The following is a 27,829-nucleotide window of genomic DNA, read 5'->3' on the forward strand; positions in this document are numbered from 1 at the left end:
GGTACTTGATTTAGTTAATGTATCCACTCAAAAGATTTTTACACAGCCGCTAGAAAAACTGTAGACTCTACTAAACAGAAAACTGTTAGATGTTGATTAAGATAAGCAAAATATGAAATATGTGTGTATACACACACACACATATATGCTATATTTACCCTATAAAAAATTACACATGAAAGAAAACTGGAGGTAAACACAACAAATAGGTAATAGGATAATTAAATTAGGCAGGGTTTCCCCTTTCTACACTTTTTACAGGGATGGCTTATGTGCTAAAAGCACTCTGGAAGGAAAAATGACTTGTCCAGCCTTGAGGACAGAGCCTAGCTTTCAACAGCAGTTTATCAGCCCTTCTTCATCACATGCTTTGTTGTAGAGCTTGAAGCACACAATCCCACTTGCAGCTGTATCCCTACTACCTCCTGTCCAAGCACAGCCTACTTCTCTCTTATGATATTCTATTCAGATATGAGACAGGTATGCCAGGGCAGCCCCTGGATATAGTAGTGGGTCATGGTAGGCCACACACTTTTCCATTATCTGGCTCATCAGTAAGTCATAGGCCACAGCTATCTACCAACAACAACTGCATCTTCCCACACGGCTCTGAGAAAACATGTCACCTCACCCCACTCCTTACAAATCAGGTCCACACCAGCAATAACACCTTAGACCTAACTCAAAATCATAACACAGCTCAACTCAGCCTTCCGGACTTAAAGACATCAAAAAAGAAGATTACTATTAACTCGGAAAAAAAATCACTCTATACCATTTGCAGTTTGGTGTGAAGGGAAAAAATCCCCAAATCAAAAGGTAAAGTAGAAATTCAGACTGACACTCACCTAGGGCCACATTTTGTGGCTAAGATCAAAGTCCACAGACTTTTAACATTCTGCCCCAGCACACTTAACTTCATAGTCAAGTCCAGAAATTAAAGGCACAAGATAACAAATCACTGTGAAATATCTTCCTAGTGATTTTACGGAGCCCATAGCGTCTGGGGCACAGTTGAGGACACTGCTTCACTCATCACCACCGTGGGCTGTGCCAATACCTGAACTTTCTTGGATACCATGGGGGATCAAAGCATACGGCTGCTCACTTGGTAGTCCTTGCCACAACCAGATTGAATGCAATGAAGATCTCTTTATTTCAGTCTTCTTGTATTTTAATGAATTACTTTATCAAATCCTATTTAGTTACCAGATGAAGCTAAAGACATAATTACAGATTATGTGTAAACCTTGCTTGACTCTCAAACATATGTGATAATATTTCCCATTCTTTGCTCATATTACATCTTCAAAGCTATTGATACCACAAAAAGAAAAAAAAACAAGCAAATAAGTAAAGATAAACACAGATACACTAAAACAAAAAGTAAGACATCAGGCCCAGTTCTGCAAGCACATTACCTGAATATGAGTGAACCATGAGAAAAGTTAAGAGTTGCGGTATGAAGTAAGACTAGAAAGACAGAATATTTGTCAGACTGGCAAGTAAAAACATTGAAGGAGCAGATTTCCAATTGACCCATGGCAGTGTGATGCAGGCTTGTACCTAAACCATGGGAATTACATAGTTCTTAGGAACCAGCACTCGGCCCCTGGCAGGCACCTGGCAAGGTTCTGAGACACTACTGCTCCAAGAACCAAGGATGGCCAAGGAATGGTTCTTTCCACTGCCACCCTCCCTTACGTCCCTACTGCCACAACCACAACTCAAGCCTGACGTGCTGCGATCCTACTTCACTTCCAGAGCTATGATGTCCAATAATAAATGAACCTTCTCCTTTTGTTACGATATACTTGGAAACCTACATCCATTACCTATAGAAGTTGATGTCCCAACTCCCTAGCCTTCTGCATACAATTTGACCTCCCATCACCTTCTCTGATTTCCTTAAAGCAGCCTTCTGACCAGACCAATGCACTCTTTGCTCTTTGGACATATCCTGCAAACACTGGTTTCACTAAGGTGTTTGTTCCCCAGACATTTGGTTAACTTCTCAGTTCTATACCTGGAGGAAATGAAATTTAGGAGGGTCAAAGAAGTGATGTATTTCTCTCTTATTAAAAATAACACATAAAGGACAGTAGCTGGAAATTAAGCTTTTCCCTAGTGACCAAAATGATCTCATAGAATGAAAATTCAGCATAAAGAACTCAGGAGGTTAGGTTGGGAAAGGTATTTTGTGCTTTGTTGTGATGTTCTAACTAAAATACATTATTTAGTAATAATTCTCTTCTTCCCTGTTATGGATTTGTCTAAAAATAAAAAAGCAAAATTACCCTATAGGCATAGTCACCAATCCCCACAGGATATAGTAGCCTTTTTCAAAAGTCAAATAATTATAAAAGTTTTTATATATTTCATTAGTAAAAGGAAATTAATCCCTCCCCAAAATATTTGCCAGACCAAAGTACACAGTTTTACAATGAAAATTCAACCATTTCCATGAAGAATTCCATATTTGGCTTTTTATCATCAGATTTTAAAAGAGAGGAAACATTTAAGTTTTACGTTTAGTTTGCTGATACCATTTCTTTCCAAGTAGAATCACTCCTTTAACTTGATATGGGCTTAAATCAGGAATTCTGCAGTCAAAATATAAATATTCCTGTCCTTCCAAACCAATGATTCCTAAAAAATGGCTGTGAAATAGTATCATATGTCAATGAGAAAACAATTTACCTGCTTCCCCCATATAGCAGATATCAAAGATGATAATGTAACATAAACCACCTGTGGGTGGTTACGTATCCTTTGCTACAGGATGCTTCTCAACAGAGGCACTGCTAGTATTGTGTACAGGACATTTCTTTGTTGTGCAAGACATTAACCATCCTTATCCCTTCCCACACTAAATGACAGTAGTTTACCACCACCTGTCATTAGGACAAGAAATGACATTCTCCTCATATTTCTGAATATTCTCTAGTTGATATTCATTGGGCTATAAGTGATATGATTTAGCACATAGTAAAGAAATCCTTAAAGCTGAAAGACACCACAGATCCATCCTAAAGTGTTTTATAAAACTGAAACTTGCGTGATTAGTTCTGAGTATAATCGAAGTATAGTAGGATAATTACTAGACCAACAGAAAAATGAGTATCAGAACATGAGGCATGCTTTGCTGGCATGTCCAATAGGATACAAGGCTTTCTACTATTAGTCTGCAGCCCCTCCTCATCCTACCACATGCACTTAATCACAGTAGTTGATAGCACTCTGATTTCTCGACTCCATGTTCAAAGTTTTCAGACTGCAGCCCTAATCATTATTTTTTCATCTGTTTACCTGACAAGTTTGGTTAGGGATATAATATTTTATTTTGTAGAGACAAAGTCTAAAGACCATGTGTTGTTCTTCCAAGTGGCCAAAAGTCCTCACCTGTCTCACTCACAGCTGTGTCCTCAGACCCTTGCGCAACACCTAACCCAGAACTCAGGCAGTAAATATTTATTAAAGAAAAGCACATTAGAGAGCTGGGACAGGTCCTGGGCTCATCTAAGTCCAAACCCTCCATTATACAAGTGAGCAAACCAAGGATACAGAGGAGGTTAAAGTGCTTTGCTCACTGCTTCATCCTTACTATTTTCTGACTTACCACAACATATTCAACCCTAATAATATTCTTATCCTTAAAGTTTACAGACCTATGAAACAAATCGACATAATTATATATCAATTAACTTTACAGGTTTATTTCCTTATAGTTAGTTTATTTTAAAAGAGGATATCATTCATGCATCTATGATCAATTGATTTTCAACAAGACCTTCAACGCAGAAAAAATAGTCTCCTTAACAATGCTGGGAAAACTGGATATCCAACTGTAAAAAATCCAAGTTAAACCCTTACCTCACAGATTATATAAAAGTTAACTCAAAATGCATCAAAGTTCTAAACATAAGAGCTAAAAATAAAAACACTTAGAAGAAAACACAGGAGAAAATCTTCATAACCTTGGATTTGGCTGTGGATTCTTAGAGCACTCAAGGTACAAACAGCAAAAGAAAAAATATACAAATTGCACTTCTTCAAAATGAAAAACTTTATGCAACAAAAAGCTGTCAAGAAAATGAAAAGACAACCTACAAAATAAGAGAAAATATTTATAAAGTCATATATGTATGAAGAGCATCTAATACCCAAAATACTTAAGAAACTCTTACAACTCTATAACAAGAAAGATAAACAGCCAAAGTTTTTAATGAGCAAGATTCTGAAGAGACACTTCTCCAAAGACATACAAATGGCCAACAAGCACATGAGAAAATGTTCAATATCACCAATCATTTGGGAAATGCAAATCAAAACTACAAAGAGCTACCACTTCCTACCCACCAGGATGGCTATAATCTTTTTTTAAATTGAAAATAACAAGTGTTGGCAAGGATGTGGAGAAATTGAAATCCTCATACATTGCTGATGGGAATGTAAAATGGTGCAGCTGCTATGAAAAACTGTTGTCAGTTCTTTAAAAAGTTAAACAGAATTGTCATATGAGCCAGCAATTCCACTCCCAAGTATATCCAAAGAACTGAATACAGTAGGATTCAAACAAATACTACATGAATGTTCATAGTAGCACTATTCACAATAGCCAAAAGGCTATTGTGTGCATCAACCTATACATGGATAAACAAAATGTAGTATATACACAGAATGGAATATTTTACAGCCATAAAAAAAAAAATACTAAATCACGCTACAACTTGGATGAACATCAAAAAACATTGTCAAAAAGTAAGAAGCCAGACACAACCATCACATATTACTTAATTCTGTTTATACGAAATATTTACAGTTAGTAAATCCACAGAATCAGAAAGCAGATTTGTGGTGGCCAGGGTTTGGGAAAAAGGAGAGAATGAGGAGTGACAGCTGAGGAACATGGGGTCTCCTTTAGGAGTAATGAAATGCTTTGGAACTAGATAGAAGTGATTGTTACACAACATGATGAATGTACTAAATGCCATTGAATTGTACATTTTTTAAAAGATTTTATTTATTTATTCATGAGAGACACAGAGAGAGAGAGGCAGAGACACAGGCAGAGGGAGAAGCAAGCTCCATGCATGGAGCCCGATGTGGGACTTGATCCCAGGACTCCAAGATCATGCCATGGGCCAAAGGCAGGTGCTAAACCACTGAGCGACCCAGAGATCCCCCTGAATTGTACATTTTAAATGGTTAGTTTTATGTTAGGTGAATTTTATCTCAATTGTTAAAAATATTTATAAATAAATAAATAAATGTAAGCACATGTTTAGAAAAGAAGGGGGAGTATCTATGCCAGTAGTGTTTTAGTAGATATTTAGTTAATAAGATTAACAGGCCAGATTATTAGGTTCAGCTCTGTTCTAAACACTTGCAATTCATTATCTCTTTCAATCTCATTTAATATGGCTTTCATCAAGATCAAACCCCTAAACACACCTCTCAGGCCCTGTAAGTCAGGTCCTGATGTTCTTCCAGTTCTCTTACTTCCTTCTCCCTCTTTCCACTCTAAGCATATAAGACTTCTCATGCAGTCATCCAGCAGAGGTCCTGTGCACATGTTTTTCTCCTTATCCTACCCACCCACCATAGTCCTTTTGCCTAGTTAACAGCTTTACTTCCTTCTCAGCTCAGGCCAAAGTCTCTTTCCCTGACTATTACCCAGAGGATCAGGCCATCCCACTGAACACCATCATAGCACTTTACTTTTGTTGTGATTTTAGAGTTAATAATTATACAGTTGTATAGTGATTTAAGATCTATAGTGAACATATTTTTGCCTAACCATTATACAGTTTCTCCATCTTCTAACTTAGTCTATGTAGTTTAGGTGGGGCACACCCTGTTCCCAGAGATGGGCATCAGACTTATCCTGGCCAACCAAAGTTTTCCATCCCCTGGGCTACAAGGATGGGAGCACAAGACAAATTAGAGTACACAGTCAATCTCAGAACTCTTATGTGGATGTTAGAAGGAAAAGCTCTCCCTAATGGGCTTAATGAGCCAAGAAAATAAAGATTTGGAGTTGCCAATGGCATTTGGCCACCTCATGGTGAGAACCTGCCTGAAAGAAAAGCAGAGCTACAAAATGGAAAGAGATTCCAAGTAAACCAGTACTAGAATCCAGGTACAGCTGAAGGCAGACCTAAATCTGTAATTTTTAGTTACATAAGCCAAAAAACAAACAACAGCAAACAAACAAGAAAACCTACTTTTTTCCTAATCCATTTTGAACTGAATTTTCTGTCACTTGTAACCTAAAGTATCCTGATCAACAGAGAATCCCCCACTAGACTTCATGAGGCCAGGTATTTGAATAGTGCTCTAAATAGTGCCAGACATATAATAGGTTCTCAAGGTCTTATCTAGTGAATAACAGAATAATTCTCACAAGTCACAATGCAGTAGGAATTATCATCTACATTTTGCAGGGGGTAAAACTGAAGGACAGAGAAGTTAGTTCTTTGCCAAAGGTCACTATTTAGTGGTAGAGCTCAGATCTGAATTTCAGAGCTCAGACTTTTCAGTAACCAAGCTATAATAAAATTGGTGGATTAGGGAGGGAGTGGAGGGTCATGACAGAGTGGAAAGAATGGTGGAGAAAGCATTTCCAACATATTGGAGCAGGGGTCAGCAAACTATGACCCCTGGGTCAAATTCAGTCCATGACATATTTTTGCATGACACACAAGCTAAGATGGGTTTTACATTTTTGAAGAACCATAAAATATGCAACAGAGACTGTACCCAGCCCTCAAAGCCTAAAATATTCATTACTTGGCCTTTTATATAAAGAATTTGCTGACCCTTGCATTATAGTAAGCTTAATAAAGCTACTAAGCACACAAACTTTCGGAGGCCAGCAAAATACTGAGTATAAATACATATATATATATTTATACTTCTCCCTACCTTTTTTTCTGAGTCTTCAAACTATAATTTCAATGTGTTGGGTTGTTTTTATTTCCTATGCACAGCATTCAACCGTGAAAACATATGATTTAGCTACTAATTGAATGGTGTATTCACAAATGACTTCCCAAGCTACAGAAAATACATTGTTAGGTAGCTCAGCATGTAAGGACATGGGAATAAAATGGTCATGATATATTATTAAGTACAAAAATCAAGTTGTAAAACACTATATTATAATGGTTTCCTATTATTAAAATGAAGTCTATAATATAGGATTACAAGAATTCTTGGAGGATAAAAAACTCTAAACTCACAATGTTCATCCCTGGGAGTTACAAGATGAAGGAAAAAGAAATTTCACTTTCTACTTATATGCATCTTTATGATTCTAATTGTTTTCCAACAAGCACAAATTACTTTTGAAATTTTTAGGTCAAAAATAAAATGTTTGAGTAAAGGCTTTTCCTATTTTAAATACAAACATTATGTTTCAGTTTACAAAAAAGAAGCTATGGGATTCTACTTCTGCCTAGGATGTAAAAAAGAAGAATGTTACTTCCATCCTAAAAACAAGAAAAAGCCAGGTAAATTACCAAATCATAACTTTTCTTGAACCTAGCTGTGACTACTGTTGATCAAATACCCTGAAATTCAAGGAAAAATCCTTCCCAGAAGAGACCAGAGGTTAGGTTACCTGTGGCAGAGCATGGGAGGAAGTCTCAGCAGGCACTATATAAGCAGGTAAGAAGTCAGCTCAAATGTTTAACAAATTGCTGAAAGTCAAGTGTGAGCTAGCATTAAGGTATAAAAACCACTAGGAGACACAGACACAAAGCAGAGTTCATTCCTACTCACAGGCTCTTCTCTGTAATCCTATGCCAGGTGCTCCCAAGAAAGACTGGGAATAGGCAGGAGAGCAGAGATAACCTTCTTCATTGGTGCAGTCGTGGAAAGGAGAAGAAGCTGCTGCTGCAAGAAAAGCTACAAAGCCCACAAGCCCTGATTCCCTAATAGAACAAAAGTCTTAAGTCACTAAGTGAGAGGTAGTATATTCTAAAGACCCATTGAAATTGGGGGGGGGGGCAATTGGTAGAAAGAAAAAACTCTCTACCCTGAAGGAGGAGTAAATAAGCACCCTAGGTCAAGGATCCTATACCCATGCCATTAGAACAGTGGTCCACATCCAGGGCTTAATAATGTCAAGAGACATTTCTGGTTATCAGAATTGGAGGGAGGATGCTACTTTACCTGTGGGTAAAGGCCAGAAATGCTGCTAAATATCCTACAATGTACAGGACAGCCCCCACAACAAAGAGTTATCCAGCCCAAAATGTCAATAGCACTGTGGTTGAGAAATTCTGCTGAGGGAGGAGCAGAAAACTCTCCTGTGTAACACTTGCCAAACATACAAGATAGAATTTGGCTGCCATAGGGAGAAGTGGTGGGATCACTGAGAAAGCTTTACCACAGAGGTCAAGGTATACAAAGCCTGCCTAAGACTGAAGTTGAACTAACACATGACAGTAGCCTACCTCTGTGGGAGGGGCAAGGGGATGATGAGAAATCCTCTCTATGGAGAGGGGGCAGAAGGAAGACTAAAAGCTGAGAGTAGAGCAAACTACTGCAAAACACTCTCTGGCAATCCAGCCTCCCCAAAGAGCAAGATAATGCTTAGAAGAATGTGAAGCTGCTGCACTGAAGGTAACCGTGTAAATATTAAAATACAACTGCAACTAAATTCTCCACTAGATTGACTCAACTCCCCATACCAACAATTTAGCAGAAAGAAGGCATGTCCATTTCCAGGCATAAATACTGCTTTATCTCAATTTCTCATTCGCTTTCTTTTTTAAGATTTATTTATTTATTTTGAGAGACAGACAGTGAGAGCACCTGTGTGAGTGAGGGGAAGGGCAGAGACAGAAGGAGACAAAGAATCTCAAGCAGGCTCCCCACAGAGCATGGAGCCTGATGCAGGGCTCAATCTCATGACCCAGAGATCATGACCTGAGCAGACATCAGAGTCAGATGTTTAACTAACTAAGCCACCCAGGTACCCCTCAATTTCTCATATTCTATACACATTGACAACATTCTCCCTCTGTCTATGCCTCTGCCTCTCTCTGTGTCTCTCATGAATAAATAAATTAAAAATTTTTAAAAAGACCTTGGGGGGCAGCCCTGGTGGCCCTGCGGTTTAGCGCCGCTTTCCACCCCCCCCCCGGGGGGGCGTGATCCTGGAGACGGGGATAGAGTCCTACGTCAGGCTCCCTGCACCGAGCCTGCTTCTCCCTCTGTCTGTGTCTCTGCCTCTCTCTCTCTGTGTGTCTGTCGTAAATAAAAAATAATAAATAAATAAAAATAAGAGACCTTGGGGACTACATCACAATAAAAATTTGTGCACAGCAAAGGGAACAATCAGGTTGTTTTTAGCTTTGGGAAAAGATATTTGCAAATGACACATGTGATAAAGGGTTAGTATCCAAAAATATAAATCCAAATATAGATCCAAATATGGATCCAAAGTATATAAAGAACTCAGAAAACACTCAAAAAACAAATAATCCAAATTTTAAAATGGGCAGAAGATATGAATAGACATTTTTCCAAAGAAGATATTAAAATGATCAACAGACACATGAAAAGATGCCAACATTACTGATCATCAGGGAAATACAAATTAAAGCTACAATGAGATACCACCTCACACCAGTCAAAATGACTAAAATTAACAAGTTAGGCAACAACAGGTATTTGGGAGGATGCAGAGAAAGGGGAACCTCTTACAGGGTCGGTGGGAATGCAAACTGGGCCAGCCACTATGGAAGACAGTATGGAGGATCCTCAAAAAGTTAAAAACAGAGCTACTCTATGACCCAGCAGTTGCACTACTAGGTATTTACCCAAAAGATACAAAAATACTAACTTGATGGGATACATGCATCATGATGTTTATAGAAGCATTATTTACAATAGCCAATTATATAAAAAGCCCAAGTATCCATCGATTGATAAATGGATAGAGAAGATGTTTTTTATATATACAGTGGAATGCTAGTCATAAAAAAGAATGAAATCTTGCCATTTTCAATGACATGGATGGAGTTAAAGAATATTATGCAAAGCCAAATAAGTCAGAGAAAAACAAATGTCATATGATTTCACTCATATGTGGAATTTAAGAAACAAAGCAAATTAGCAAAGGATAAAAAGACAGAGAGGCAGACCAAGAAAGAGACTCTTAACTATAGAAAACAACTGATAGTTAACCAGAGGGGAGGGAGGAGGAGGATGGGTGAAACAGGTGATGGGAAGTGAGGAAAACACCTGTTGTGATGAGCACCAGATGATGTATGGAAGTGCTTAATCACTATATTGTACACCTGAAACTAATACTACACTATACATTAACTAACTGGAATTTAAAAACTTTAAAAAAATCAAATGGAACAAAAGGAAAACAATAAGGTAGATTTTAATCCACTTGCATCAATAATTACATTAAATTTAATGGACTAAACATGCTAATTAAAAGACAGTCTGTGAGATGTAATAAAAAGGCGAGACTCAACTATATGCCTGGTTTGAATTAATTGAGGAAAAATCCATATTAGAGTGAAGACTTCAACACTTTTCTCTCAATGATAGAATAAGTGGAGGGAAAATTCATTAGGGTGGAAAAGACATGAATAACACTATCAAGCAACTTGACCTAATTGATAGAGTTCACCCAGCAAAGGAACAGACATTTTTTTCAACTTCACCAAAAGAGACCATTAACGCATCTCAATAAATAAAAGGAGATTAAATATTGTAAAGTATGTTTTGGGATCATAATGGAGTTAGACTAGAAATTAATAACAGAAAGATATCTGGAAAACTCCCGAGATTTGTATGTTAAACAACCCACTTTTCTTTAATCCATGAGTGAAAGTGGAGGTCATAAGGGAAATTAGGAAATATATAGAATATTAGGAAAAGGCAAAACTGTAGGAACAAAAAAACAGATGCCTGTTTGCTAGAGCATGGGGAAGGCAAGAGAAGACTGGCCACAAGGGGAAGAAGAGTATTCTATGCACTAATGGAGACGTTCTCAAGTTTGAACATGCTGGTGTCTACTTGGTTATATGCATTTGTCAAAATACATAGAACTGATCACGTTAAAGCTGGTGAATTTTATTACATGTAAGTCATACCTCAGTATACCTGAGTTCACAAATTTTTCTTTAAAAAAAATGCAAAGAACAGGGAAATGAAATTCAAGTTTTCAGGTACACTCCTGTACATTCTCAGTGTTGGCTGCCCCACATGCCCTTCACTACACGAGCACCCCACACCTACACCATTCCTACTGAGAGGATTATTCTGAGCCTCAGTGAGCCAAGACCAAAGATCCAACAAGCTTCCATCCTTTAAGAGAACATAAAGTTAAAAGTGGTGTCAGCCTGAAAATCAGCACAGCAGGCCCCTCCCCCAGAAGACCAGCTGGACGGACCAGTGATACTCCCCCGTGTTCCAATACAACTTGTTTTTGGCCACTCTGCACTGAGCAAAATGACTAGAAGGAAAACCTCACTTCAAAAGAAAGAATCAGAAACAGCCCTCTCTCCCACAGAGTTACAAAATCTGGATTACACTTCAATGTCAGAAAGCCAATTCAGAAGCACTATTCTACAGCTACTGGTGGCTCTAGAAAAAAGCATTAAGGCCTCACGAGACTTCATGACTGCAGAATTTAGATCCAATCAGGCAGAAATTAAAAATCAATTGAATGAGATGCAATCCAAACTAGAAGTCCTAACGACGAGGGTTAACGAGGTGGAAGAACGAGTGAGTGACATAGAAGACAAGTTAATGGCAAAGAGGGAAACTGAGGAAAAAAGAGATAAACAATTAAAGAACCATGAAGACAGATTAAGGCAAATAAATGACACTCTAAGGAAGAAAAACCTACGTTTAATTGGGGTTCCCGAGGGCGCCGAAAGGGACAGAGGGCCAGAATATGTATTTGAACAAATCCTAGCTGAAAACTTTCCCAATCTGGGAAGGGAAACAGGCATTCAGATCCAGGAAATAGAGAGATCCCCCCCTAAAATCAATAAAAACCGTTCAACACCTCGACATCTAATAGTGAAGCTTGCAAATTCCAAAGATAAAGAGAAGATCCTTAAAGCAGCAAGAGACAAGAAGTCCCTGACTTTCATGGGGAGGAATATTAGGGTAACAGCAGACCTCTCCACAGAGACCTGGCAGGCCAGAAAGGGCTGGCAGGATATATTCAGGGTCCTAAATGAGAAGAACATGCAACCAAGAATACTTTATCCAGCAAGGCTCTCATTCAAAATGGAAGGAGAGATAAAGAGCTTCCAAGACAGGCAGGAACTGAAAGAATATGTGACCTCCAAACCAGCTCTGCAAGAAATTTTAAGGGGGACTCTTAAAACTCCCCTTTAAGAAGAAGTTCAAGTAACTCTGAATGTGAATGGGCTTAATGACCCCATCAAAAGGCGCAGAGTTTCAGACTGGATAAAAAAACAGGACCCATCTATTTGCTGTCTACAAGAGACTCATTTTAGACAGAAGGACACCTACAACCTGAAAATAAAAGGTTGGAGAACCATTTACCATTCAAATGGTTCTCAAAATATACCCTAAAAACTACAGAACACTTCTGAAAGAAATTGAGGAAGACACAAAGAGATGGAAAAATATTCCATGCTCATGGATTGGCAGAATTAATATTGTGAAAATGTCAATGTTACCCAGGGCAATTTACACGTATAATGCAATCCCTATCAAAATGCCATGGACTTTCTTCAGAGACTTAGAACAAATTATTTTAAGATTTGTGTGGAATCAGAAAAGACCCCAAACAGCCAGGGGAATTTTAAAAAAAGAAAACCATATCTGGGGGCATCACAATGCCAGATTTCAGGTTGTACTACAAAGCTGTGTTCATCAAGACAGTGTGGTACTGGCACAAAAACAGACATATAGATCAATGGAACAGAACAGAGAACCCAGAAGTGGACCCTGAACTTTATGCTCAACTAATATACGATAAAGGAGGAAAGACGATCCACTAGAAGAAAGACAGTCTCTTCAATAAATGGTGCTGGGAAAATTGGACATCCACATGCAGAAGAATGAAACTGGACCACTCTCTTGCACCATACACAAAGATAAACTCAAAATAGATGAAAGATCTAAATGTGAGACAAGATTCCATCAAAATCCCAGAGAAGAACTCAGGCAACACCCTTTTTGAACTTGGCCACAGTAACCGGAGAAGGACAAACAGTGTATGTTCTCATTCATTTGGGGAATATGAATAATAGCGAAAGGGAATATAAGGGAAGGGAGAAGAAATGTGTGAGAAATATCAGAAAGGGAGACAAAACATAAAGACTTCTAACTCTGGGAAATGAACTAGGGGTGGTGGAGGGGGAGGAGGGTGGGGGGTGGGGGTGAATGGGTGACGGGCACTGAGGGGTACACTTGACGGGATGAGCACTGGGTGTTATTCTGTATGTTGGTAAATTGAACACCAATAAAAATTAATTTATAAAAAAAAAATAAAAAAAAAATAAAAGTGGTGTCAGTTTTTATGAATACTGCATTTTGTAATTACTGACAGTCTGCAAGTCCTCATCAAAATGATTAGTGTCCTCTAAATTTTAAAGGTAAAAGTTCAGATACAAATTCTGCTTATCCACACAGATGATTTAATTTTTACTTCCAGATTGCAGCAGTTGTCCTTGATTTTGTATAAGGAAAATCCATTTAAACTCCCTAATTCTATAAGCCATTCCCATGGCCCCTACCACCTACTTCAATCTCAAGTCTTAAATTCCAGAGATCAGATAAAGTTTCTGTACCACAGCTAATGAGCCTTAATGCTCTTTCAGAGTTAGTGAAAGCTTTAGACAGGCTTTTCAAAATAAACTTATTTTTCCAGCATGGTGGATTTTCTTGCTAGGCAAGATTTGATTTCCAAATTGTGCTAAGTTCTAGAAATTCAGGTTTCATTCTTATATGCTCCCACATTTCAGCACACAATTAAGGAACTTTCTGATCCATGCCCCCACCCTCTGGGGCTTGAGTAGTAGACAAATCTACCATAGAGAGAGTTACACTCACATTTCTGGGGCTTTGACTCTTGGGGACTTAATAAATCCTACAGTGGGACTTTTTGTAGTTGAACAACTGTGTGCCAAGCAATGTGGTTTTGCTTACCTATTATTTCACAAATTCTGCCCTCTGCTTTAGAACAATTCCCAAAAGTAATGATAATTTTATTTGTAAGTAAAATATACAAATAGCCTAGATTAATTTTTCTACATTATGAATTTTTCCTTTTATAAATTGGAAAGCAGGATTATAAGAACTGATACAGTTAGAAAGAAGTCTATAGGCATTAAGCTAAGGCAAGACCATGAGGCCTGGTAAAGGGTAGACACCTGAGAGATGGTATTTTGGAACTTCACCTTTAATGATATTCTTAGATGGAAGGTACTTTCAGGTTAGATATCACCCAATAAACATAACAATTATTTTAAGTACAAAAATTTTACTTCTGTCTGATAGAATCTTGGGCAAATCTCACAGCAAGGGCTCTAAGTTTTAAACAAAAATCATGATATAGGGATCCCTGGGTGGCGCAGCGGTTTGGCGCCTGTCTTTGGCCCAGGGCGCGATCCTGGAGACCCGGGATCGAATCCCACGTCAGGCTCCCAGTGCATAAAAAAAAAAAAAATCATGATATAAAATTCTATTTACAGTATAACATCACATATGTTAGAGAAAGGGAATAAATAGGAGAAATGAAAAGAAATACAAATATACCAAAATGTGAGGACATTTTTGGAATAATGGACCTATACATGATTTTCCTAAACTTTCTTCACTCTTTATTCTTCAAAATATATTTTTAGCATTCTTAGATTGTTAGAAACCTAATGTAATTTAACAAACACATGACATAAGGTTAGGCAGGTTTTGATTTGGGGGGGTCTATTTACTTGTTTATTTGATAAACATAAGGTGAAATTGATATGCATTAGTTGTGAAATTTGGAAAATCAAATGTGCCTATATCATATAAGGAAATGAGCAAACATGCCAAGGAAAAATCAATCAAAGCACCGGACAAAAATGAAATCTCAATTTTTTTCTTACCTGTTCTTTCCTTCTGATTGATTTCACTGTCCTACTGAACAACTTCCTTGGAGGATATAGAATGAAACCCAAACTCTTTATTTCTTTAAGAGAACACTTAAATAGTACTATGTGTCATGCATTACTCCAACCATTTTATAAATGTTCATTTCATCTAAATAAGTCTTCAGCTTGGCATTCCAAGCATTCCCCACTTAGCTTCCACTTCCAGCCTTTTTCCACCTCCCTAATGGCCCTGTGACTCGGACTCATGATTCTACTCTGGTTGTCTAAAACACACTAACAGGCACCTCTCTGTTCATCTCCTTCTGAGACAAAGTCCCAACCCTATTCCCCAAAATCCCACTTGTCAAAGGCCAAAGCAGGCTCAAATCCTACCTTCATCAAACGTTCCTAAAGCCTCCAGCTCAGATCTGTGCCCCTCTCCATTACTCTGTAGTACTAGAAAAGACCATGTAAACTCTACTAGGTTTGTTTCCTGTAAGAGATTATGTTCTTCAGAAATTACTTGTATTTCTATATTCCTCTCCCTATATTGTCTGACTCAGTGTTGTTCTGCATAATAGATGCTGCTCAACATGTAAATGCCATATAAATACATTCAATCTATAAAATTAAGATAGACCTTAAAGAGCAGTTTTCAATACTATGCACAGAACATATATTGCCCCTCATCATTTATTATCAAAATTAGATACAAAAGGTCACATTATTAAATTCCTTAATTTTTTTTTTATTTTTTTTTTATTTTTTATTTTTATTTTTTTTTTTAAATTCCTTAATTTTTTTAAGCATTTTCTATGTGCCAAGTGTGGTGGCTAAGCATTTCACATGTATTAGAACTTAGAATATTCTCCAAAAATTATCTCATAAAAGACTCACTTTATATTCAAGTCATTACAAAGTTCTATTATGAAAGGCTCTCCAGTTCTTGAAAAATAATACACTGTTTGTGGAAGACACATTCTCCTGAACTAATTCAATCATGGTAGCATAGAAATCTTTTGATAAAATCTATTTTTCAATGGGACCAGGAGACAAAGAAATTTAACATAGACATTTGAATTATTCCTGGGGCATGGCTTCACAAGTGCTAGTGCTAGAAAATTTGCAAGTAAACTTTGTAAAGATCACTTTAAAACAAAAAAAGTAACATAGCCAGTTGTTATGTGGAGGAACCACAAGCATACTACTGCAGAGAGAAAAAAAACACCTTTAGTCAAACCTTGAGAATTAGTAGTTGAGGCTGGAGATAAATTTCTTTTTTTTTTTAAGATTTATTTATTTATTTATGATAGAGAAAGAGAGAGAGGCAGAGACACAGGAGGAGGGAGAAGCAGGCTCCATGCCAGGAGCCCGATGCAGGACTCGATCCCAGGACTCCAGGACTGCGCCCTGGGCCAAAGGCAGGTGCCAAACTGCTGAGACACCCAGGGATCCCCTGGAGATAAATTTCTAATCTCATGTCATATGTGGGTTTTAAAAAGCTTTGCACAGCAACATCTCAGGAAAGCAACAATGATGTGCTCTGGAAAACTGTTTAGAAAAGCAGCTCAAAAGCATCACTTTACTGAAGACAAACACACCTGACTCAGAGACACTTGTTAAGAGTTTGAACAGAAGTTTTTTGGGGGCACCTGGCTGGCTAAGCTGGCTAAGCATCTGACTTTAGCTCAGGTCATGATATCAGGGTCCTGGGATCAAGTCCCATATCAAGCCCCATGTTGGGTCACATGGCCCTATCTGGCTCTGCACCCAGCAGGGAGTCTGCTTGTCCCTCTCCCTCTGCCCCTCTCTCTTCTCATGCTCTCACACACTCTCTCTCTCTCTCTCCCTCTGTCAAATATAGAAATAAAATCTTTTGGGATCCCTGGGTGGCTCAGAGGTTTAATGCCTGCCTTCGGCCCAGGGTGTGATCCTGGGGTCCTGGGATCGAGTCCCACGTCGGGCTCCCTGCATGGAGCCTGCTTCTCCCTCTGCCTGTGTCTCTGCCTCTCTCTCTCTCTCTCTGTCTCTCTGTGTGTGTGACTATCATAAATAAATAAAAATAAAATAAAAAATTTTAAAAAATAAACGTTTTATGAAATGAGAAAGTAGAAATATTTCAGTAATGTGTTACATATTCCTATTTCAGATCACATCATATATGTAATTATAATATTTTATGTCTCATGTAAATATTATATATAAAATTGCCCCTCAAAAGAATTTTTTAATCCTCTCATTGGAAAAATGGAGGTCTGCCTTCTATGAGGGTGACCTTAGATATGAGCACAGATGGTTCTCTTCACAATCCCCCAGTACACTGGGTACTGTGCCTATTATACAGATGAGGAAGTAGGGCTTAACAGTTAAGAAACACACAAGGAAAAAAAAAAGAAATAAACACACAAGGGCACACAACTACTCAGTGCAAAGCCCATTTGACTTAAAGTCTGTGTCCTCAACCACCACTTCCAGGCAGGAAGCTCCCAGAGGTCCTTGCTCATGTCAAGAATCACAAAATCTAAATTGTTTTTCCTCCTCCAGCAGGATCAGCATAAGAAGCATACACTTTCCTTAGAAACAAAATGCACGTGAAGAACTTTCTCTGCTGAGCCCACACTACAAAGGCTGAAAGGCTTCTGGGCTCCTCTAAAAGCAAGTCCCTCCTTACAGCACCAAGCACCACAGCAAGGGTGAAAAGAGCCAGTATTGGAAAGCTCCGTAAAGGAGCCCTCTGATCCCTCCTAAGACTCCCAGTTTTATCCAACCAAATGAGAGATTGAGGTGAAAATACTCAAAAGAGATATGGAATTGACAAACCGTCCTCTTCTTATGTTCTGTTTGACACTCATTGGTTAATGAACTAGAGAAATTTTAGAGCTACAAAAATGGAGAATCTAGATTAACTGTATTTGACCTCAATCTCAGAGCAGCAGCTGACCTAAAACACAGTCTTTTTGGTTTGCTCCCAAATTCTCAGCTAGAATGTCATCACAGAAACATGAAATGTGCGACACTGAATAAATAGAAATGTGCAAGCCTCACCACACAAAATATCAAGGAGGTGTATCGGAAGTGATGCTTCTTTTAGTTTTAAGTAAATCCACTTAAACTTTATGGAACTAAGTGTAACATTTTTAAAACACAAATTTATACGATCAGGTTCTTAAATAGGGGCAGTATCTGTCTATAGACATAGGAGCTCCAGAAGGGATGAGTCCTGACTGGACAGGCACCAAATTGTAGGCACAGCCCCAAAGAGACATGCCTGGAACTTTCTCTGCTGTGCAAACAGCGCCCCAAGCAGTTCTTTTCTTTAAGTAAAGTTGTAGGAAAAGCTAAATGCAAATGTTACAAGAAAGGGTTTATTTCAGACGATTTCTTTTCAGCTTTTACTCAATTATACATGAGAACGAGAATATAATCTCTCATTCAATAGGAAAATAAAACAAAAGTGTTAGTTGTCCAGAAAACCTATTTCTGCTCAAAATTCTAACACCTCTGAAAGACTACATTATCACAGTAGTTTGATGAGAGCCCATACAAGAGATGTTTTAAAACAATGCTTCACATAAATCATAATCCTGACCTTTGGTTACAAGATGCCCACAACTTGTAACTCCCTTTCATCTCCCCCCACCCCCCGCCCCAACCACGCCCCTGGGCCCCGTTCTTCTGAGGAGATTGGAAGACCATGTCTTCAAACCCTTAGAGATTTGAGCGCAATATGGTCAACTCACCTGAATGTGCCCAGCGCCCTCTACTGCTGCTTGAATATTTGAACAACCACTGATGAGAGACAGCTGTTCTTCAGAACTCAGGGAGCCTCTCAGAGAACCTGACTGCTCCAGAATCTTCATCTCTTTCCTAGAAAAAAGAGTGACCCTGTGAGTATTCACGGAAATTCTTAAAACAAAGGTAAACATAACTAATCAGTAGGGAAATGCAAATCAAAACCACAATGATATACCCTCCTTTACGCCCACTAGGATTAAAAAAAAAATAGAAAATAAACCAAGAGTTACTGAGGATGTACAGTGTTGATGGAAGTGTAAAAGGGGAAGCCACTGTGGCAGTTTGATGGTTTCTCAAAAAGTCTAAAAGAGAACTACCTACCTTATGATCCAGCAAATCCAATTCTGCTAATACCCCTCCCCGTCAAAATGAAAGCAGGTACTCAAAGAGATATTTGTCATGTTCATTGTTGACAAGAGCAAAAAGACAGAATTAACCCAAGAGTCCATACATGGATGAAAACAAATATGGCACATACATACAATGGAACTCAATACAATAGAATTCAGCCTTAAAAATGCAGGAAATCGGGGTGCCTGGTGGTTCAGTCAGTTAAGCGTCTGCCTTAGGCACAGGTCATAATCCCAGGGTCCTGGGATTGAGCCCAACATCAGGCTTCCTCCTCAGCAGGGAACCTGCTTCTCCCTCTTTCGTTCCTCCCCACCCCCACTCATTCTCTCTGTCTCTGTCTCTGTCTCTGTCTCTGTCTCTCTCTCTCTCTCTCTCTGTCAGATAAATAAATTAAAAATCTTAAAAAAAAAAAGAAAAGGAAGGAAATTCTGTCACATGCTACAGCATGGATGGACCCTGAGGACATGACACCAAGTGAAATAAGCCAGTCACGAGAGACAAATACTGTATGATTCCACTTATATGAAGTACCTAGAATAGTCACATTCATAGAGGCAGGAAGCAGAATGGTGGCTGCCAGGGCTGGAGTGGGGGTAACTGTAGTTTAATGGGTACAGAGTTTCAGTTTTGTATGATGATCTTATGGAGATAGACGGTTATACGACAATGAGAATGCACTTAATATCACTAAACTCTATGCTTAAAAATTAAGACAATAAATTGGATGCTGTGTGTATTTTACCACAATTAAATTTTTTCTTTTTATTTTTTGAAGAGATGAGGCAAAGCAAATGAAGTAAGATTAAAAAGTAGTAGTTCTTCACCCACTCTGTTCATCCCTGGGGGACAGGGTTGAAAGAAGGTACCTCAAAATCAGGACTGGGGGCTTCATGGGGTGTGACCCGTGCAGTCACTGAGACCTGTGCTCAGAAGTGCCCTCACTGGGTTTAATGCTCTGTTGTCATAGTATCAAAATTCTTTTTTTTTTAAATTTACTTATGATAGGCACACAGTGAGAGAGAGAGAGAGAGAGAGGCAGAGACACAGGCGGAGGAGAAGCAGGCTCCATGCACCGGGAGCCCGACGTGGGATTCGATCCCAGGTCTCCAGGATCGCGCCCTGGGCCAAAGCAGACGCCAAACCGCTGCGCCACCCAGGGATCCCAATAGTATCAAAATTCTTTTTTTTTTTTTTTTTTTTTTTTTTTTTTTTTTTTTTTTAGCTTTAAGGTTTATTTTTGTAACTTTTTTTTAAACAGAGAAAAACGACACACTCCTTGGGGGAAGGTGAGGGATTGAGAAGACAGGCCCTGGGTAAAAATAATCACGACAGCACCTGGAGTTGGTAGGCCTGCCTAGGAGAGACACGGGCACTGCCACACCAGCACAGGGGACAGCTACTGTCTGAGGCTCAGCAGACCAGTTCACACGCCACGCAAAGCTGCTATAGATCCAAGTCATAAAAATCTTCCAGCTCATCATGAAACAAGTCCCACTCGTCTTCAGAGTCTGTCAGGTCGTCGTCCCCACCTGCAGCCAAAAGCATAAGCAACATCTCGCCCAGCTCAAAGGTGACAACCTCCTCTTCTTCGTTGTCAAAGGGGTTGCTGTTCTCTCTTTCCTCAATGAGCTCCCAGAAGTGGTTCCTTCGTTGGGCCCGGTATCTGCTTGATGTTCCCACTTTCTGTCTCTGTGGCTCCTCTCTACGGCCATCAGGGTACGCATGCTTGTAAAAACAGTTCCCTCCAAATGGGCAGCTCCCACGTCCTTCATCAAAATACCTGCACGCCTTGTTGCTCATTGCCTCCTTGTATTTCTGAATGAGTTTCTGCTTCTCTTCTTTCTCCTCCACCCAGTACTCACTTGGAATGACAAAGTTAGATGTGATCCGGCATTCGGGGCAGGACTTTATGATCTTGCTCTCAAATTGCTTAGCACTCCTCCACTTGCGAATACACTTGAGACAGTAAGTGTGGTTGCAGTTGGAGAGAATCCCAAAGCGACGCTCACTGGGGTTGGCTTTCTCATAGACCACCTCCATGCAGATCCCACACACCATGTCCTTACTGCGCTGGACAGCAAATGAGAGCTCCATGTCCTTCTCATGGGCCTCAATGCAAGATTTTATATGTTGTGATCTCTGGGCGGCATCCATTGGATGGAGGACCTGCAGCCCACACATGTCACACGAGTCTCCGTGGAGATATACACAGTTCTCCCCATACCGGCATTCTCCCACTGCAGCATAGGGGCAAAGCTGCTTCTTGGTTTCCACTGCTGTCTGTTCTTTCTCGGATTCTTCCTTGGTCACAGAGCCCTGTGGGGGTGCTTCAGTGCAGGAAGGGGCAGTACGGCCACAGTAGGGCTGCCCGGGAACAAACTCAATGGCATTCACCCAGTCTTCTGAACCTGCGCCGACAGTAGCAAAGTTTGAATTTCTGGACTCTGCTTCGCCCGTATTCATTTCAACAACTGGTCCAACTCCCGATGAGAGACTTGAGGAAGCAGCAAGAGATGATTTTGCAGTTAGATCTGCAGCAGTCACTTCTTCCTGTTTCAATGGCTTGCTATGTTCATACCTGCAGCGGTCTCCGTAAATACAGTATCCTCGCTGAAAATACTTGCACACTACACCATAAGGACTGTCAGAGAGGTCATGCGAATAGCGACAGTTATCTCCTTCTTTACAAACCCCGTGCATGAAATACCTTAGCTCCTAGTTTTTCTTCTTGCTTTTTGGTATCAGTATCAAAATTCTTAATGAATATCGAGCAAAGGGCCCTATACTTTCATTTGCACTTGGCCTCACAAATTACATAGTCAGTCCTTCTTATAATTCACTACCTATTAAATAAACAAGAAAGAATACATCGACAAACACACATGAAGTTGCCTAAGAAGGCAAAATGTATGCTTTCAAAAAAATTGTGAATTTTTGCCAGTGAGTCAAATAATTTTTACATCATTTCACGTTCATGGTTTTGATCTTTAAGCTGTTGATGCCTTGAGCCAAAGACTGTGTAGGAACACACCTACAGTGAAATGAGTTGGTTTTGTTACTCATTGCACTGAGGGAGAATGTACATCAGAGGGACCTCTGGGGGGGTCAGTAAGAAAGTGTCAGAGAGAACATATAGCAGGATCTGAACTTTGGGTGACTTGGAAGAGGATCTGAGGATCTCAGTTCACTGGATTAGATGATGTAGAAAGCAAAGACAATTTGAAGATGGTCTCAATAAGCATAAATGTTTGAAGGACAGACTAGACTGAAGATAAAACTATAATGGGCAAAGAGGTAACTATCATTCATTTTAGCCAAGAGAAGGCTGCTCAGTATTGTGGGTTGCACAGTGATCTCATTTTTGTGCATGCTTAGACAAAGTCAAAATGTGGTCTTGCTTTGTGTCATTCTGTCATGGTCTAAGAGTGACTTCGTCTGAGGTGAGTATTCTTGAGACTGCTTATGTCCAACAGGAGAATGCCATGGCCTGCCTAGCTGTGAATGCTGGACCAGCTCCAGATGTTAGGGGCTGAGCTTTTGCTGTTTGGTTTTTGTTTTTTCTCTTTCTTAAAGCTATGCATCTTGTATTTTCTTTTAGCTACAAATTGGGGAACAGAAACTTTCTTCCTACTGTCACTGCAAAACAAAGCAAAGATATACTGAAATGCAGATTATTACACTTAACCAAAAGAAGCTTCACGGCAAAGATAATGAGTCAACTAATAATCAGGCAGATTCAAAATCTTTCCTGCTTCTGAGTCGGCAAACGTGAAAACACCACTGCAGGTCATCATTACACATGGAAACCGAACCCGAATTTTTTTTAAAGGAGAAGGAGAATCTGTTGTCAAATAGATAATTCGGAAGATCAGTAATATATTAGCTAAAAAAAAATCTACCTTAAAATTAGGCCAGAAAATGGTGACCTGATTTTGGAGGATCCTAAGGATACACATGCAGAAGTTCCTCGTTGGAACGAGGAACTCAGTGTTGGGAGCTGATCACCACCCCCAATGGGCAAGCATTTGAAAAATATTTTTACATATAACACATTCCTTGAAGTAGAAGTTTATAAAGTTACTGAAAATATACAAAACAGGGTCTGTTTCTTAGCCAGTTCATCAAGAAGTTTGTATTAGTTTGTATACTGTATGGTGTCTTAGCAACAGATTAAAAACTGATGATTTTTAAGTTTGATACACTTGATAAGTTAAAATGACTTAAATGGCAGAAAGTAGGTATTTTAAACACCATCATGAGAAATACAGTAAAAAGAGTTACCAGAAAAAGTTACCCTACTAAGATAAGAAGGAAAAGTGAAAGTTGACTTGTCCTAGAGGTTCCTGTGATTATGCACCAGTAGTATCCCCCCAACCCTCCTGAACACAGGCTGCATTCCTCATTCAAATAACCAGTGAGGAAAGCACCATGTGATCCAAAGATCATTTAATTTTCATTTCATGCTTTTGATCCATCTTCTGAAAGTTTTCGGTTACATAACTCTGTATATGTACTAAAACTAGATACTTCAAGAGTGAAATGTATGTTACATAAATTCCATCTCAATAAAGCTGTTGTATTTGTTTCGTGTTGCTTTTGTAACAAACTATTACAAGCTTAGTGGCTTAAACAATACAAATTTATCATATTACGTTTCCAGGGATCAGAAATCTCCATACACTAACATAGAATTATTAGCAAGGCAGCATTCCTTCTGGAGGCTCTAGAAGCCAAACTGCTCCTTGCCTTTTCTAGCTCTTAGTGCTCCCCCATCACCACTTTCCTTGGCTTCATGACCTTTCCCATTTCACAGCCTGCAAGCTCACCATTCAACCCCTGCTCATCACACCTCCTTTGGCTCTCCTGACTCTGTTTCCCTGATAATGACCCTTGTGATTACATTGAGCCAATCTGGATAATCTTCCATATTCTCAACTTAATCACATATGATCTGTTGCCATGTAAGGTAACATATTCTCAGGTTCCAGGGATTAGGACATAGACATCTTTGGGGAAGTCATTGTTTTGCCTATCACACTTACTTTAAAAAAACAAAAACAAAAACTTTTAGAGCAAATAGAATACATAATGTATGTAGAATTCTGTAAAATGACTGTTCAAAATTGTGCTTACAGAACAGAGAGGACTTATATCTATTAAAGCTGCCTCAAATCAGATGATTAGGTTATGTTTGGCTCTTTGTACCCTGCAGATATTTTCCACCATATTCTGAATTCCTCTAGCTGTTGAAAAGTTTGTTGTCATTTTGTCATTCTTTTATAGATAGTCTGTCTTTGTCTGACTACTTTTAATACTTTTCTTATGTCCCTCGGTGTTTCATAGTTTCCCTGTGATGTATAAATAGGGAAGATACATCACATCTACACCTGGGATGTAGATATAGATAGCCTTTTTCTTTCTCCTGCTTAGGACACTTGGTTCTTCCAGAATATGAGGATTCCTGTCTTCAACTCAAATGAGGTCTCAATCATTATATCTTCATAAATTGTTCTTCCCTATTCTGTCTAAATCTTTCAGACCTCTAATGAGACATGTTAGACATCTTCTCTGTATCCTCCATATTTCTTAACTACTTTTCCACATTCTCTCTTTATCTCCTGAATTCCATGCTAAATAGTATCTTCACATCTGGCCTCTAGTTTACTATGCTCATAAAACCTTGTTTCTCACATGTTTGGGGATTTTTAGTTGGGAGCAGATGTTCACTGAAATCTGTCTGTGGGAATTCTTTGAGCCTTCGGTTTAAGGTACATGATTCTGGAGATGATATGTGTTTTGCTTCTGGCAGGTACTGCAGGTACTACTAACCAAGGGACCAATCTGAATTCTTGGATTGGAGTTTTTGAGACCACACAAGTAATATGAATGTGGGCTCCAAAACTCTTAGGGAGCCGGTTTGTGGTTATAAATTCTCAGAGAAATTCTTTCTCCCATCCAACCAGAACCAAGGCCAAAAGAGACAGCCCCCGTGTATAGATTAGCTATTTTTTCCTAACACTCCTTTCACCAACAATGTCACCCTCTAGATACTAGCTTCATTTGTGGGTCTCCAATTTGATCTCCCATCTTGCACAAACTAAGGATTTCTGTTAGAACTAAAGCAAGATTGGCAAGTATCTTAGAGCAGTTGTGACTTTCACACATCTCTTGGGATGTGTGCTTCCTAATTTGGCCTCTCAAAATTTCCATCACTTTCTTGCCAGCCCAGCTATGCATTATAAACTATACATTTACTCAGTATTGTTAAGTATTTTGAAGTGGAAAGGGTTTTCAGGATACATACTTTGCCATATTGCCAGAAACTAAACTCTAGACTGTTTCTTTAAAATCTAATATTCTGGGGCGTCTGGGTGGCTCAGTTGGTTAAGCATCTGCCTTTGGCTCAGGTCATGACCCCAGGATCCTAGGACTGAGTCCCACATTAGGCTCCCTGCTCAGCGAGGAGTCTGCTTCCATCCTGTCTCTGACTCTCCCCCACCTGTTTCTCATGAATAAACAAAAACTAATATTCTTAGCTATTATGTGCATTTTATATTTCATGAGAAAAGAGAAATACTGGGACTCCTGGGTGGCTCAGTTGGTTAAGTATCTGCCCTCAGCTCAGGTCATGATCCCAGGGTCCTGGAATCAAGCCTCAAGGAGGTCTCCCTCCTCAGCGGGGAGTCTGCTTCTCTCTCTCCCTCTGTTCTCCTCCTCAGCGGGGAGTCTGCTTCTCTCTCTCCCTCTGTTCTTCCCCCACTTGTGGTCTCTCTCTCTCTCAAATGAATAAAAATTTTTAAAAAGAGAGAGAGAAATACTGACCATATCCATTTCAGTAATATTTTATTTAATGTGAATATGATCTCTACTATGCATATAAATTGATAACATACAATTGCTAATTGATTACATCATGGTTCTTGTTCATGCATATAGCAATACTGGTTCTTAGAGTTACCAATGCTAAGGCCTTACTCTTCGGTTTCCCAGTTTTGCTCACTTGAAAAAATACATACATACATACATATAGATAGATAGATAGATAGATAGATAGATAGATTTTTATATATATTATTGTGTTATGTAAATGTCATATATTTCAAATATAAATAATACCTACACCAATCTGAATTCAATAAACTTAGCCTTAAAAACAACCATATAGGGATGCCTGGGTGGCTCAGCAGTTAAGTGCCTGCCTTCAGCCCAGGGCATGGTCCTGGAGTCCCACATCGGGCTCCCTGCATGGAGCCTGCTTCTCTTTCTGCCTGTGTCTCTGCCTCTTTCTCTCTCTTTCTCTCTCTCTCATGAATAAATAAATAAAATCTTAATATATATGTATATTATATATATGTATATATATATATATTTCTGAAATGCATCAAAACACAAAGAATGTTTCTGTTTTTTATTTAATCTACCTATTTACTCTGATGCTTCAGAAATCAAGGCCCAAATTGGTTACAGACTCACTCAAAGACATAAAGTGTTAGCTGTGTGTGGGATGGAAACCAGTCTTCGGACTCCTTCCCTTAAACACCTTGTATTAGGAACTGCTTACTCTTCCTACTAAAACATGATAGCTCTCTCATTAAAAAAAAAAATCCTGGGATCCCTGGGTGGCGCAGCGGTTTGGCGCCTGCCTTTGGCCCAGGGCGCGATCCTGGAGACCCGGGATCGAATCCCACGTCAGGCTCCCGGTGCATGGAGCTTGCTTCTCCCTCTGCCTGTGTCTCTGCCTCTCTCTCTCTCTCTCTCTCTGTGACTATCATAAATAAATAAAAAATTAAAAAAAATCCTTCTGGTGGGACTTATTTATAGGACTAATTGACACAGTTTATTTGCTAAAAATCTGTATATTCAAGGCAGTCAACTTACTGGAGAAAATAGAGAAGAGTTTGCATCTACTCCCTCTCTCATGAATACTGCTAATGCCAAAGTCCTAGCCTGCTGAGTCTGAACTTAGACTACAGGGCTTCTGCTTTCCATCTGGAGAGCCCTGGGGTACCTAGCAAAACCACCAACTCCTTCCAGTAGGTCATTACCAACAGGTGTGCCAGGCTGCCCTACAGCCTGGCTCTCCAGAGTTCAGCTGACTAGGAGCCTGTGCCACATGGTACATGGCTCATCAATCAGCTCATCCCTCATAGGCAGTTTGAAATGAAGATCCTCAAAGTGGGGTGGTCAAGGGTAGGTGGAACCATAGACATACCCCAGTGGTAGAGTCATTGCAGTGGTGGGCTTTAGAAAGGCAGGATCTCAGCCAAGGACCTGCTATGAAAGAGTCCTCCCCAGAACTCTTCTAAAAGCTACCAGAAAAATAAATAAATAAATAAATAAATAAATAAATAAATAAATAAATAAATAAATAAATAAATAAATGAATGCAAGCTACCAGAGCTGTTGTCTGACTATCAGAAGCTCGGGTGTCACCTGAACAATGTCCCATTTCTGCAACAGGATATAGCTGCAGGGGTAGCTCCCAGTACCCCTTGCTTCCCTGATCACAGCCTCACAATAAATCCCCACTGACAGATGTAATCTGGGTACTCCAACCCAAAAGGGCCTAGCATCTACTTTGTTCAGAATTA

The 27,829-nt window shown here is 39.3% G+C and overlaps 2 protein-coding genes across 4 annotated transcripts in view; both read right to left on the reverse strand.

Moving 5' to 3' along the window:
* The window catches only part of CRYL1 (crystallin lambda 1), a 178,904-nt gene that overhangs the window by 83,374 nt on the left and 67,701 nt on the right, over positions 1-27,829 (reverse strand). For all 3 annotated transcript variants that reach the window (XM_055317312.1, XM_055317313.1, XM_055317311.1), the window contains exon 3: positions 18,833-18,959. In XM_055317312.1, coding sequence (XP_055173287.1) covers positions 18,833-18,959 — 127 coding nt within the window. The remainder of the gene's footprint in view (positions 1-18,832; positions 18,960-27,829) is intronic.
* LOC129504558 (E3 ubiquitin-protein ligase makorin-1) lies at positions 20,456-21,941 on the reverse strand. The gene has a single exon (XM_055317310.1). It carries the CDS (start codon positions 21,936-21,938, stop codon positions 20,682-20,684), a length of 1,257 nt encoding a protein of 418 aa, XP_055173285.1. The 5' UTR covers positions 21,939-21,941; the 3' UTR covers positions 20,456-20,681.

This window comes from Nyctereutes procyonoides, unplaced genomic scaffold, assembly GCF_905146905.1.
Source record: "Nyctereutes procyonoides isolate TBG_1078 unplaced genomic scaffold, NYPRO_anot_genome, whole genome shotgun sequence".
Classification (NCBI taxonomy): Eukaryota; Metazoa; Chordata; class Mammalia; order Carnivora; family Canidae; genus Nyctereutes; species Nyctereutes procyonoides.

Coding starts and splice junctions, on each gene's coding strand:
- LOC129504558 (XM_055317310.1), bottom strand. CDS start 21,938: ATGCACGGGGTTTGTAAAGAAGGAGATAACTGTCGCTATTCGCATGAC.